At 32.4% G+C, this 14070-nt stretch overlaps 1 protein-coding gene and 1 pseudogene across 1 annotated transcript; both read left to right on the forward strand.

Moving 5' to 3' along the window:
• Positions 1-934: 934 nt before the first annotated feature.
• On the forward strand, positions 935-3578 carry LOC104217570 (pectinesterase 2-like). The gene is made up of 2 exons (XM_009767854.2): positions 935-1888; positions 2676-3578. The coding sequence occupies exons 1-2, from the start codon at positions 1000-1002 to the stop codon at positions 3362-3364; spliced, it is 1578 nt and encodes a 525-aa protein (XP_009766156.1). The 5' UTR covers positions 935-999; the 3' UTR covers positions 3365-3578.
• A 7385-nt stretch (positions 3579-10963) lies between these two features.
• Positions 10964-13496, forward strand: LOC104217571 (pectinesterase 2-like; annotated as a pseudogene).
• Positions 13497-14070: the final 574 nt, after the last annotated feature.

Below are 14070 nucleotides of genomic sequence, written 5' to 3' on the forward strand. Positions count from 1 at the left end.
ATAACTAACATGCTATTATTGATTAAACAACACTGATAATATAAAAAAAATTACAGTCGCAGTGTATATATTATACTGTAACTTAATAAAAAAATAGTACGCTCTCCGATCCATAATAAGTATTTTTTTGTCTTTTTATTTTGGTCCAAAATAAGTGACCTTTTACATATATAATCAAGAAGAAATTAACTTTGTTTTTTCAGACTTTTGCCCTGGTTTACAAATCCCAATATGTCAAGTTAACAATATGCTAATTTTAATTAACGTAATTTAGTTAAAATACCTTTTTTTTTCTTCCTCGGGAGTTATATTTTCTTAAGGGGTATGCGACCAAAAAGTCATGGACAGGGGAGTACTACTATAGCGACCATCCAATTAATCATTAGCCAATCATAAATGCGAAGGAACAGCAAGTTCGTGGAGCACCTTATCCAGTATTGAAAAAGAAAACAGGGAAATAAATATATGAAAAAGGGGATAAACAAGAATTGTTCCCTTTATTCTCATTCGCCCATATATATTATTGTAGAATTTAAGCTTCCCAAAAACATATTACTAACACGGTTTCCTTGAAACTTAATTAGTACCAGAAGAAAATAATCACAGACGCGTTTCTAGCTTCCTGTTTTGTTTTTGTTTTTTCATTTGTTTCATTGTCAATTCAACAAATATACACAAAACGCAGATAGTTTTCTCATCTTTTTATGAATATATTATAGTAGTTTCTTAATTTCATAAACCCCCATAGAATCTGAGCACCAAATTAAGTTCATTCCTGCCACTATTAGTCTTATCGTTGACCATGAATCAATAATTTAACTCAAAATGAAGAAATAAGGATAGTGCGTCCCCCATCACGCATCACCTAACCTAGTTTTTGACCACCCTTTGTTTCCCTCTATCTATTTATCTATATAAAGAAGCCAAAGCCCAGCAAATATAATCACAATTGTCTCTCAAAAACATATTAGCATTAAACTCCTTATTTTCCTTCATTACATGACATACATAACAATGTCCAATATCTATTTGATTTTTCCACTTTTATTTGTGTCTTCTTTCTTTTTCCCATCCACCAATGGCTACTCTATGGCAGCCATAAAATCTTGGTGTATCCAAACACCTCACCCACAACCTTGTGAATACTTCTTGACACAAAATCCTAAATATTCAACTCCTATCAACAAAAAATCAGATTTTCTCAAAGTGTCACTAGAATTAGCCCTAGACCGTGCCTTACGTGCCCAAACGAACGCATATTCACTAGGTTCAAAATGTCGTAACGAGCGCGAAAAGGCTGCATGGGCTGATTGTCTTGAACTATATGAACATACTATCCACAAGATCAAAAGCACAGTTGATCCAAATACTAAATGCACAGCTGCTGATGCTCAATCATGGTTAAGTACAGCCTTAACCAACCTCGAAACATGCAGAGCTGGTTTCGAAGAACTTGGGGTCACGGATTATGTGATGCCATTAATGTCAAATAATGTTTCATCTTTAATTAGTAACACTTTGTCTTTGAACCATGGTTACTATACTGAGCCAACTGCAACTCAAGTAGATGGTTTCCCAACTTGGGTTGCACCTGGTGATCGAAAACTATTGCAATCATCTTCTCCAGCTTCTCAGGCGAATATTGTGGTGGCAAAAGATGGTTCAGGGAATTTCAAGACTGTGAAAGAAGCTGTTGCTGCTGCTGGCAAGAGGAAAGGAAGTGCTAGGTTTGTGATATATGTGAAGGCAGGAATTTACAGTGAAAATGTGGAGTTAGGATCAAAGTTGAAGAATATAATGTTTGTTGGAGATGGAATTGGAAAAACAATTATCACAGGAAGCAAGAGTGTTGGAGGAGGATCCACCACTTTCAAATCAGCCACTGTTGGTACGTACGAAAACAAAATGAATGAGCTTTTGCTTTATCTAATTGGTTTATTTGTACTTGGTATTTACACAAATCGTTTTAATCGAGTAATTAATTCTTAGGTCAAACTTGAAAAAGAAACGAAAAAGAAAAAAAGTAGAGTAAACTGAGAATTATTGGCAATTATTCATTAGTCATAATTAATTAGGAGACAACGCGCGGTAACAATCAGTAGACGTATGTGGTATATGTTTTATTTTATTCTTTTTTTCCCCAAGTATTTGACAAATGAAAACTTTGAATTGGAAAATCTTAGATGTGCATATAGACAAAGGCTATCTAACGGATTATTAGTGACTTTCGTGCCTTAAAAGCCGTCTAATTGGTTCAGCCGGCCTACGTATTAGCCCTTAGAAAAGTATGATTTGACAGTTAATTAAGTATCACTGGTTCGTACTTTCAAAAAGAGAAAATTTAGTAGTACTCTTGCGCTTCTACTTGGCATGTATACTAAAAATAGATTTTCATTTTCACTGGGCACTTTACGCATATCAAGAGAAAATAATTTTTTTTCCAGTTATACCTACAAAATTTATTACTCATTTCAAATCATATTCTCAAATCCAATAAAATATGCATCAATTAATATGAATATCATGGTAAATTATGTACTTCATTTATTATTTTTTAAGGGGCGTAAAAAGTCAAAACGTGCCAAGTAAAAATGCAATTGAGGGAGTAAATGAGTAATAACTTTTATAGATATGCATTTGCTGATATTTTGTCTTCTCTTATTTCTTAATCTCAGCCGTTGTCGGTGATGGATTTATTTGTCGAGGCATAACAATTAGGAACACTGCTGGCCCCCAAAACCACCAAGCAGTAGCCCTCCGATCTGGCTCAGACCTTTCTGTATTCTATCAATGTAGTTTTGAGGGATATCAAGACACTCTTTATGTCCACTCTGATAGACAATTTTATAGAGAATGTGATGTGTATGGTACAGTTGACTTCATATTCGGAAACGCAGCAGTTGTGTTACAAAATTGTAACATTTTTGCTAGAGATCCTCCAAACAAGACCAACACTGTGACAGCACAGGGAAGAACTGATCCAAACCAAAACACTGGAATTTCAATTCATAATTGTAGAATCACAGCTGCTTCGGATTTAAAGGCTTCTAAAAACTCAGTTAAGACATATTTAGGAAGGCCATGGAAACAATATTCACGTACTGTTGTCATGAAAACGTTCCTCGATAGCTTGATTCAACCAGATGGTTGGATGCCTTGGAGTGGTACCTTCGCGCTGAAAACGTTGTACTATGGAGAATACTTGAACACTGGTCCTGGTTCTTCAACTGCAAATAGGGTTAAATGGGGTGGTTATCGTGTTATTACTAGTGCTGCTGAGGCATCCAAATTCACACCTGCTAATTTCATTGCTGGAAATTCTTGGTTGCCAGCCACCAACGTGCCATTCACTTCTGGTCTTTGATTTTATTTTATCTTATAATATCGACTTTGTTGTGTATTACTATATATACCGATTTGAATTGTTAATTTATAAGTAGCATGAACATAATAAATTGTTGCTCAAAAAGAAATGTAAAATTGAGCAACTGGCTTGTATTTGTTTGTATTATCAATTCTTTCTGGATTAATAGCATGAAAAATGTTGGATGGAGAATCATCCTTTACTAAAGTTCAAAGTTCATGACCACTTTGATTATGATGTCATATTGTCACTATCCCCCATATATAGCTTGATACCTCACAGTTTTTTTGCCACAAATATCTTATAACTGCTAATGAACTTATTAATTCTAACAGATCTATCTATCATTGATCTCGCTGGATATGCAGGGAAATTATTGGATCAAAAGTCATTTTTTAGTATATAATGTTGCTTAATTATTCAGATGTAAAGTATAACTTCAAACTAATCGCAACCACTTGTATTATGATCTCTTAATTAATTCCCCAAGAGATCCATAGTGCCCCACCAGCTAGCTTTATGGTATAATTAGGTAAGTAAACAATATTATCCGTAAACATATCTTACGAAGAAAACGTCAATATATTGAGCTAATTGGATCTATAAACATGAAAGTACTTGCTTTCAAGATCAGGGGCGATGTTATGTATGGCCAAGGATGGTCAACTAACCCCTTTGTCAGAAAATTATATTATATATAAAGTAAATATTACTTATTATTGATTAAAAAATAGACTTTGAACACTTTTGTATAGTCCACTGACAAAAGTTGTTCAAAAATTGAACACCCTTATTGAATTTTCTGGTTTCGCTACTGTTTAAGATCTACCAATTATAGCTTCCAAAAAAATAAGTAAATATGGTATAAAATAAGGGAAATTTTCGTTCCTATACCATAAGGGAAATTTTCGTTCCTATACCATAAAGGAAACTATATTACCAAATATGTTCATAGTTTGTATATTACCCTTCATGCTAATAGTATTTCTACAAAATATAGACAATGCATTAAAAAGGAATCATTGTAAATGTAAGATTCCTTATTTAGGCGCGCTAAAATTGAGGGATTAAATATTCTTCCAGATCTTCCACAACGCAAATCACACACATTAATCTTCTTCGTCAGTTTCGTTTCAAATTTAGCATCTCTGTTTTTTCGATACACTGTGTTTCAAACTTTTTTCTGATTTCACAAATAAAAAACGACTAAATCTTCTACATCAAACGCAATTATGTCCAAATTTCAGTAATACAAAGCAAAGGAAAATAGAGCAGCAAATCCAATATTGAAAGTCATTAAAAAGCTTTGAAGCTTTGAATTCAAATTTGGGTTTTCAAAAATCATTATTCGTTTGGATTGGGTGTTGTTGCAAATAATTGGGAATATGGTTTGGAGTTTATATCTCAATTTTGAGGGGTTTTGGTGAAGATTAGACTTGATTTTGGCTGAATTTCGGATTGAAAATCGAAGAAGAAGAAAACATGACATACATTATATTGCAGAAATTGTAGAAAAATTGTATTCTGTTGTTTATTTATTTTTCTTTTATTCATTTAACTATTGTATAAAAGTTGAACAACATTGTATAAAAATTATATTTAAGTGGTATTATATTGTAGTTGTATATAACTTAGTAGAAATAATGTACGAAAATTGTAGATAATTTGTATAATATATAATTAGTTGTATAAAAAATGTTTAATCAGATACAAAATATACAAAAGACATATTGTATAAATTTTGTATAAAATTTGTATATAAGTTTTATGTTATTGTAGTTGTATTTCACTGGGTGGAAATAATGTGTGAAAGTTGTAGAAAATTGTAGATAAGTTGTATTCCTCTATAACGGGAGATGTTGACATATCAAGTAACTTTAGTGTTCCAGACGAACATGCATGAAAATAAAGATAAATTCTGTTATGAACAGTTTGTAGAAAATTTGTAGAAACATTGAAATTCTGTATTTTTATATTAATTTTTCAAATGATATGCAGTTTTAATGTAGAATAAATGTAGAAAACAAGCCATTGTGAGTCTTATTTGACTCATTCCTCACATTCAACCTATTCTACAAATTTACGCCTCTTTAAATACAATACAATCATACGTTCTTGAATTTAAATGTATAGCAATATATATAACTTAAAAAACATCTTCTCCTCTGCACAAGTTAGCTCCAAAACAGACGAAGTGGAATAACAAGCTCCCATCAAAACTTTTAACACAAAAACACAAAAGCTCAAATTTTATGTTATTGTAGTTATATTTAACTGGGTGAAAATAATGTGTGAAGTTGTAGAAAATTGTAGATAAGTTGTATTCCTCTATAACGGAAGATGTTGGCATATCAAGTAACTTTAGTGTTCCAGATGAACATGCATGAAAATAAAGATAAATTCTGCTATGAACAATTTGTAGAAATTTTGTAGATAATTTGTAGAAACATGAAATTCTGTATTTTCATATTAATTTTTCAAATGATATGTAATTTTGTTGTAGATTAAATATAGAAAACAAGCCATTGTGCGTCTTATTTAACTCATTCTTAACATTCAACCTATTCTACAAATTCACGCCTCTTTAAATACAATACAAACATACTTTCTTGATTTAAAGGTATAACAATATATATAACTTAAAAAACATCTTCTCCTCTGCACAAGTTAGCTTCAAAACAGACGAAGTGGAATAACAAGCTCCCATCAAAACTTTTAACACAAAAACACAAAAGCTCAAAAATAAATAAACAACAGTCTACAATTTTTCTACAATTGCTGCAATATAATGTATGTCATGTCTTCTTCTTCTTCTTCTTCTTCTTCTTCTTCTTCTTCTTCTTCTTCTTTCAATCTGAAATTCAGCCAAAACCAAGTCTAATCTTCACCAAAACCCCTCAAAATTGAGATATAAACTCCAAACCATATTTCCAATTATTTACAACAACACCCAATCCAAACAAATGGTGATTTTTGAAAACCCAAATTTGAATTCAAAGCTTCAAAGTTTTTTAATGGCTGTCAATGGTGGAATTGCTGTTCTCTTTTCCTTTCCTCTTATATTACTGAAGGAACTCGAAATCATAACCATCAAATCGACCAGGTTTGTGCTCATCTTCCCCGGGCACAAAAACATTGGGACAAGATTGCAGAGGTACCGACAGTGCCTTGGCTATGAAAGAAATAATGGGATTTTGATACAGAAATGAGTATGGAAAGGAAACGTGGGTGAAAGTGTGGGAATTGGATAGAGAAACGTGGGGGGAGTGGTATTAGAAAGAATATATGGTACCATTAAATTAGGAGTGTAATTAATACCCTTAAAAATCACTAATAATATATAATTGATAATTAGGTATAGTAAATGAAATTATATCAAACTTTAAACATTGAGGGTAATATAGTTCCTATATGACATAGGAATGTAAAATTCCATAAAATAAAGTCTGTAAAAATTTGAGCCAAGAATGAAGAACCCCAGCATTGAAGTGCACATTATCATGTTTGCGTACCACACATCATATATTACATAATGCGACCAACCAAAATAGTTGCCTGGGGATTAATTAATGAAAGTCTGATCTATGAAAGATTCAAATCTTTTTATGTTGGCTTAGGCCAATTATGTGTTTTCATTCATGACGGGAGGCCCTAAATTGAATTTATAACTAGGCTGCAATATTAAAGAATCAAATTAACATATGTTTTGCTCTTTTGTATCCCTATTGAATTTTCTCCATTTTTAGAGCAAAAACGCCAAACCTTTGATCTGATTTTCCTAAATATTGATCTCATGATGCCGTCTTGCACGTCTCTTCATCATTTATACACATTCCGTGGTTGAGCACTCTCCTCTCCCGTTTTCAAGAAGTATATAATAATAAGTATATCATTGAGTTTCAAAATATATGATTTTCCATAAAATTTTGCAAAGATCATATATATGTTTCCAGGTATTAAAAATCCAAATTTATATAAATTTTCTTTATATTCATTAATGTTATTGATCAATTAAGTAATTTTTTCCATGTATGATTACAAGTCATAATTATTAAGTTAAAGGATAATACAATTGTCTATTATGAGGATGGTGGGACAGGAGATTGCTAATTAGATGGGAGAGATGTCTAAATTTAGAACTTATTAAAGGTATTGGTACTAGAAGTCTTGTGTATAAATTCCACGAAAACCTTTTATGTCCAATAATTATTTCATTTGGTATTATCTTTATCACGATATGTCAAAGGGTGTTGTTATCATTATCCTGCTGAATAAAAAAATGAAAATAATTGGCAGTTCTTTGACATGCACAACAATAATTTGGTAGGCATACGAATCTTTAGGCCTTAACTTATATTGATAATTAAGTTTATGATGTTTGTGGACTTTATCTGTTGATTTAATGCAGAACTTTTGCTAAGTCATTTTTTGTTAATCTGGTCAATTACTAAAACATGATTCTTCTGGTATCTTTCTTCAATTTAACAAATGTCCCAGAATTGGAAAAAGAACGAAAATATTTCTTCCCTAAAGAGGAAGGTGGAAAATTTTCTAGTTATCTAATGAGTCACGTTTCCTAATAGTTGGCAGTCAAATACAGGCTAAGGTACTTTTTCGCCGTCAAAATAGAAGGTTATTTTATTTTCTTTTTGAATTTTCGGAGTGCTTCTTTGTATGTGGTTTATCAGGAAGCAAATACATTTGGAGAAAAGAATCTGGCAGTCAAAAACAAAAGTATAGTGAAACTACGGGCCCATTGCTACTTGAAATTGTACATAACTCTAATTTTGCGAGAATTTTTTTTTTTTTGTGTCTCGTATAACTTACACTAGTTGTACGAGACTACTTTTTGTCTTATAAATTTGTGGACCCTAATCTTATATTTCTGGGTCCACAAAATTATGAGACAAAAAAGACACAAAATAAAATTTCCCTAATCTCCCCTCTACTCGACACTTTTGTCAAGATAAATTGTAGTATACTACTTTTCCTTTAAGACTTTTAAATTTTTTTCTGTTAATATTGCTTCTGCCATTGGTTTCATTACTAAATTAAAGACGAATACATAAACGGTCCCCTTAAGTTGTCCTCAACGACCAGTTGAACACTGATGACTAAATAGACACTTTCTGCTAAGTAATATGTCTATTAAACCTCTTGTGCTGCAAAATTTGTGTATTACACTCGTATTGAAATGCGTGAAACTCTTTAGAATTAACTTTATCCTTTACTTTTCCTAAACTTAATGTGAACCCCACCTCCTTCTCCAATTTTTTCCTCCACCATTCTATGCAAACCAGACCTTTCTTCTCCAATTTTTTTCTACGAATTTTTTTCTAAAATTCTTTTTAGTTCGGCTAAGTGTTAGTATTTGATGCTAAAACAACTAGACTTATGATAAGAATAGAGAATCATTACAGAGACGACAGTAATCAAAATTTTACAATTTAAACATAATGTTAAAAAATTCAAATTTAATGACCTCATAATCGTTGTTGACCTTAATCTTTTTACTTTTCTTCGTTCCATAGAAACCCATAAAGAAAAGAATATATTCCGGACAGAATTTTCATCACCATCAAAACCACCGTCCTCCACTGAACAAATCCTCAATCACAATTTAATTATACACCTCTATCACATACACCAATCTACCGCAACACATTCTTCTCACTATTTTTCATTAGACCAAACACCAATCACTCACAAAACAAATATCAATGTCCTTTGATGTCATGCATATCATCTCCAACAATATTACACCACCAAAGAATCACTATCACCTCCTTCATCTCCCTTTACCTCAAATTTGAAAAAAAAAATTCATCTAAAACCTTCTAATTTCACTACAATTGAATTTGGTAATTCGTTCTTTACTGGTGAAAATCTTCAATTAAGTGGGTTAGGACAACTTTTGATTTGGTTTTGAGAAAGAAAAAAAAATGGAGGGGGTTTGCCGGCGACGGTAACCAAATAATTGGGGTTGGCAGATGTTCTTTGGGTAGGGAAAATTAATACATAATCTTTTTATTAAAAACAAATACACATGTCATTCAATGATTTGTCCGTTTGACATATCATCAGCAATTGTGACACACGCATGAGATTTGTTGGTTTCTAGTGTTTGTTGACCTACTTTATTAAATGCTTGAAATGTCTAGCTGAAAATAGGTTCAGTTGAGGTATTCAACTGGTCGTTGAGGACAAGGGTCGTTTATGTATTTCGCCTAGATTAAATATTGAGACGATATTCCAGGAAACATTTCTGCTCTGGACACCAGTTAAATATTTCTCTAGCTAGGAAAACTTTATTTTCGGGAATTTTTCTATTCTAGACACAACTTATTTCCACAGAGAAAACCGAAAATTTAAATCTTTTCCTGCTTAATATGAAAAAAAAAGAAGAGTGAAATTACTCGTTAGAAAAATATTTTACTCGTTTTAGCATCAGAAATCGAGTCTTTCAGTTAGAACTTTAGTTTTAGCATCATTTTCTAAAGATGATCATAAACTAGAGCAAAGTAGTCAGCATATGCAAATGTTTAGCAGCTTTCAATGGTAAAACAAGCCGTATGGAGCACAACTAATGAAAATTGGCAAAGCAAGAACTTTTTAAGCACTTCTCAAATAAATTACATCAAGAGGGATATCTAAAATTAGAGTTAATTGATCCTTAAAAACCAAATTTATCCAAACGATTTCTGTCTCATGCATAGGAATGAAGTGAAAATTAAGGACTTAAATAAACAAAGCTGTGGCAATCCAATCATTACCAATCTCATAACTCATAATTAAGGTTTAAAAGTATATGGAGCCTCTTACTGTGGACTTAAGTGTTGTGGAGAAAGAAATGAAATAAAGAATGGCTAGAAGTATATATATCAGGGTAAATGCATTGTCTTATTTCCCATACCAAAGATTCATTCTCATAGTTGAGCCTGTGTTTTATTATATCGTGCACCTATGTTTAGTATAATTCTGGTTTTCCTCTGATTAAAAGAAAAGATTCATTCTCATATAACAATACAAGCTAAGCGCGCATAGACATATATAGAAGTGTTCTAGCAAATGGTGAAGCAAGGATTTAAACTTTATGAGTTCTAAACTCTAGGATAGTAACATCAAATGTTAGTAACTGGAATTTAAATTTAAGTTTTGTACATATTTAGTAAATTTGTTAATACAAAAAACGGGTTTAGACTAAAACTAGTGGCTTCGATCAAACCCGTATGTCACCTTCTATCTCCACCATTGTTTCTAGCTTATTTCTTTCAAAACTCATTTTATCTCGTTTCTTCGCTCTCAATAAATTAGTCAAAAATTATGTCCCTCTGATAAACGGATTACATTATTTCAAAATCCAAAATCATTTTTAATAAGAATTCCAAAACTTAATACCGATTTATAATGCCAAAATTAGTTGTTACAACTATTATTATTGTCTGCTCCTTTTTATTTTTAGAACTGAAATTTTGATGATACATACCTATCACCTAATCTTTCGTGCCTTGCTATATAAAGGAACCAAAACCCACCACACTTGACTCTCAAAACATATAAGTTTTTTAGACCTTTTTTTTCTGCCTGAAGTCCATAAAAATGGCAGTAAATTTGGTTTTCTCACTTTTATTTGTGACCTATTTTGTTTTCCCTACAGTCTCCAGCTACTCTCTAAAGTCGTGGTGTAGCCAAACACCCTACCCTCAACCTTGTGAATATTTCTTAGCTGATCACAATCGTAAATATGGAGTTTCAATAATCAATAAAAAGTCTGATTTTCGTAAGATGTCACTGAAATTAGCCCTTGATCGTGGCTTGAGTGCTCACGAAAATACGTTATCACTAGGCTCAAAATGTCGTAACAAGCATGAAAAAGCTGCATGGGCTGATTGTATAGAGCTATATGAGAATATTATTGTCAAAATCAATAAGACAATTGATCCAAGTATTAAATCCACAGCTGATGATGTTCAAACATGGCTTAGCACAGCCTTAACCAACATCAAAACATGTCGGTCTGGTTTTATTGAACTTGAGGTCACGGACAATGTAATGCCAATATTGATGTCCAATATTAACGTTTCATATTTAATAAGTAACACTTTATTCTTGAACAGAGGATACTATAGTACTGAACCAAGTGCAACTTACGAAGATGGTTTTCCAAATTGGGTATCGCCTCGTGATCGAAAATTACTGCAGTCATCGTCTAATTTGGGCTCTCAAGCAAATATTGTGGTGGCAAAAGATGGTTCAGGGAATTACAATACTATTACTGAAGCTGTTGCTGCTGCAGGCAAGAGGACAGGAAGTGGAAGGTTTGTGATATATGTAAAGGTAGGGATTTATAATGAAAATGTAGAGATAGGGATGAATTTAAATAATGTTATGTTGGTTGGAGATGGCATTGGAAAAACAATCGTCACAGGAAGTAAGAGTGTTGGAGGAGGATCTACCACCTTCAAATCAGCCACTGTCGGTAAGTAAAACAAAATATAGCTGGTATGTTTTCATATTTACATTATCCGTATACTTTAACATGTTGACAGCAATGCCGGCTCAAGGGTAAAGCTGCTAAAGCAGGTGCTTTGGGCCTCAAGGGTCTCAAATTTTCCTAATAGGTTATATGTTAGCTTATTTTTAGAAGAATATTTAGTATTTTAAATGAGAAAGTACAGATTTTTATCATAAAAAAGAAAGTAAGATTAAACTGTTGATCCTAAGAGAAAAGAATGTTTTTTTTTGTTAGTGTGTGGATCACTCTCTAGATCATATATTGAGATGAATTAGATTATTAATTCATAACTCAAAAAAAGGTTGAAACTTTATTATAATCCCACAATGTGCCCTTGATACATTTTCAACAAACAATAAAAATCTTATATTAGAAAGTATGTCCCAAGAGAAATTAAATAGATTAGATAAAATTATTAATAACTTTGCATAAGAAAAACAAAAAAAATAGAATTTAAATGAAATTATATATGATTTTTTTTCCTTTAATTAAAAATAATTAAGGCATCTTATTGAAGTTTTGCTTGAGGCCTCCATGTTTATTTAGCCGTCCCTCACGATAGGTATCTGACGGTGTTAGTGACTAGTTTACTAGTCTAACTTTTTTGAGTCACTTTTTTGTGTTAATGACTCAATACCACAAAAATTTCATGTTGTCAGCATATAGTATTAAAACAGTATTTCTCAACTACCTAGCTAGTCACGTCATTCTCCTACTATATTAAAGAAACTAGTTAAGAAAGTAAAAACAAGTACGAACATTTCTCAATTAGAATAATTTTTCATGTTTTCTTTTCAGTCTCTTAAAATCAACAATATGCGCGAATAACTTAAATCCTGTCTTTCGTCCAGTTATTAGTTCTATATACGTTTCTTGTCTCTGCTAAATTATATCCTTATTTTTTATCTTGTAAACCCCTTAATTTCAGCTGTTGATGGTGACGGATTTATTGCTCAGGGCATAACATTTAGGAACACAGCTGGACCTAGAAACGACCAAGCCGTGGCCCTTCGATCTGGTTCAGATCTTTCAGTATTCTACCAATGTAGCTTTGAGGGTTATCAAGATACTCTTTATGTCCACTCTCAGAGACAATTCTACAGAGATTGCCACATTTATGGAACAGTCGATTTCATATTTGGAAATGCAGCAGTTGTCTTACAAAACTGCAACATTTTTGCTAGAAATCCGCCAAGCAGGATCAACACAGTGACTGCACATGGGAGAAGTGATCCTAACCAAAATACTGGAATTTCAATTCACAATTGTAGAGTCACAGCTGCTTCTGATTTAAAACCTTACCAAAACTCAGTTAAGACATATCTAGGTAGGCCGTGGCAACAATATTCACGTACTGTTATTATGAAAACTTTTTTAGATAGTTTGATTGATCCAGCTGGTTGGATGCAATGGACTGGTACTTTCGCGCTGAACACGTTGTACTATGGATAATACTTGAACACTGGTTCAGGTTCATCAACTGCAAATAGAGTAAATTGGCCTGGTTATCGTGTTATTAACAGTGCAGCTGAGGCATCTAAGTTTACTCCTGCTAATTTCATTGCTGGAAATTCTTGGTTGCCAGCAACCAATGTTCCTTTCAAATCTAATCTTTGAACTTTTTTTTTTTAAAACTAAATCTTTTCCTTTATAGCAAACACAGAAGAAGAAAAAAAAGGTCTTGCTCAAGTTTAAAGTTTGAGCGAATGGTTGATATATAATGTGTGTCCTAAATACTTTGAATTTTCTGCTGAATGCGTCACCGGAGCTCTAAATTTTCTATAGCCTTGTTCTAATGTAAATTTTGGATTCAAACTTTGAACTAAATACTTACTATGTATATTACAATTAGTATGCTCTTAATAAGACAAACGACATTGCTTTATATCAGTTAAAGTAAAAGAAAGAAATATATGCTCTAAGAAATAGCAAGTTAGATGGAAAAAGTTCTTCCTCTGAATTTCGTTATCAGTAAAACTGCATATAAAATAACCCATCGGTCCTCTTTCACTGGTACGTTCATTGTATGCTAAAACTAACCAAAAAGAAAAAGGAATTAGCTTCCTACATAGGTAAACATACTAAATAGCAGCTCACTTAACCCCTTATACCCGCTTAAACTAAAAATATCCGACGGTTATATATATATATATGTGTGTGTTTGCGCGCGCGCAAACGCGCATAGTCCTGT

The sequence above is a fragment of the Nicotiana sylvestris genome, chromosome 1 (assembly GCF_000393655.2).
Source record: "Nicotiana sylvestris chromosome 1, ASM39365v2, whole genome shotgun sequence".
NCBI lineage: Eukaryota > Viridiplantae > Streptophyta > Magnoliopsida > Solanales > Solanaceae > Nicotiana > Nicotiana sylvestris.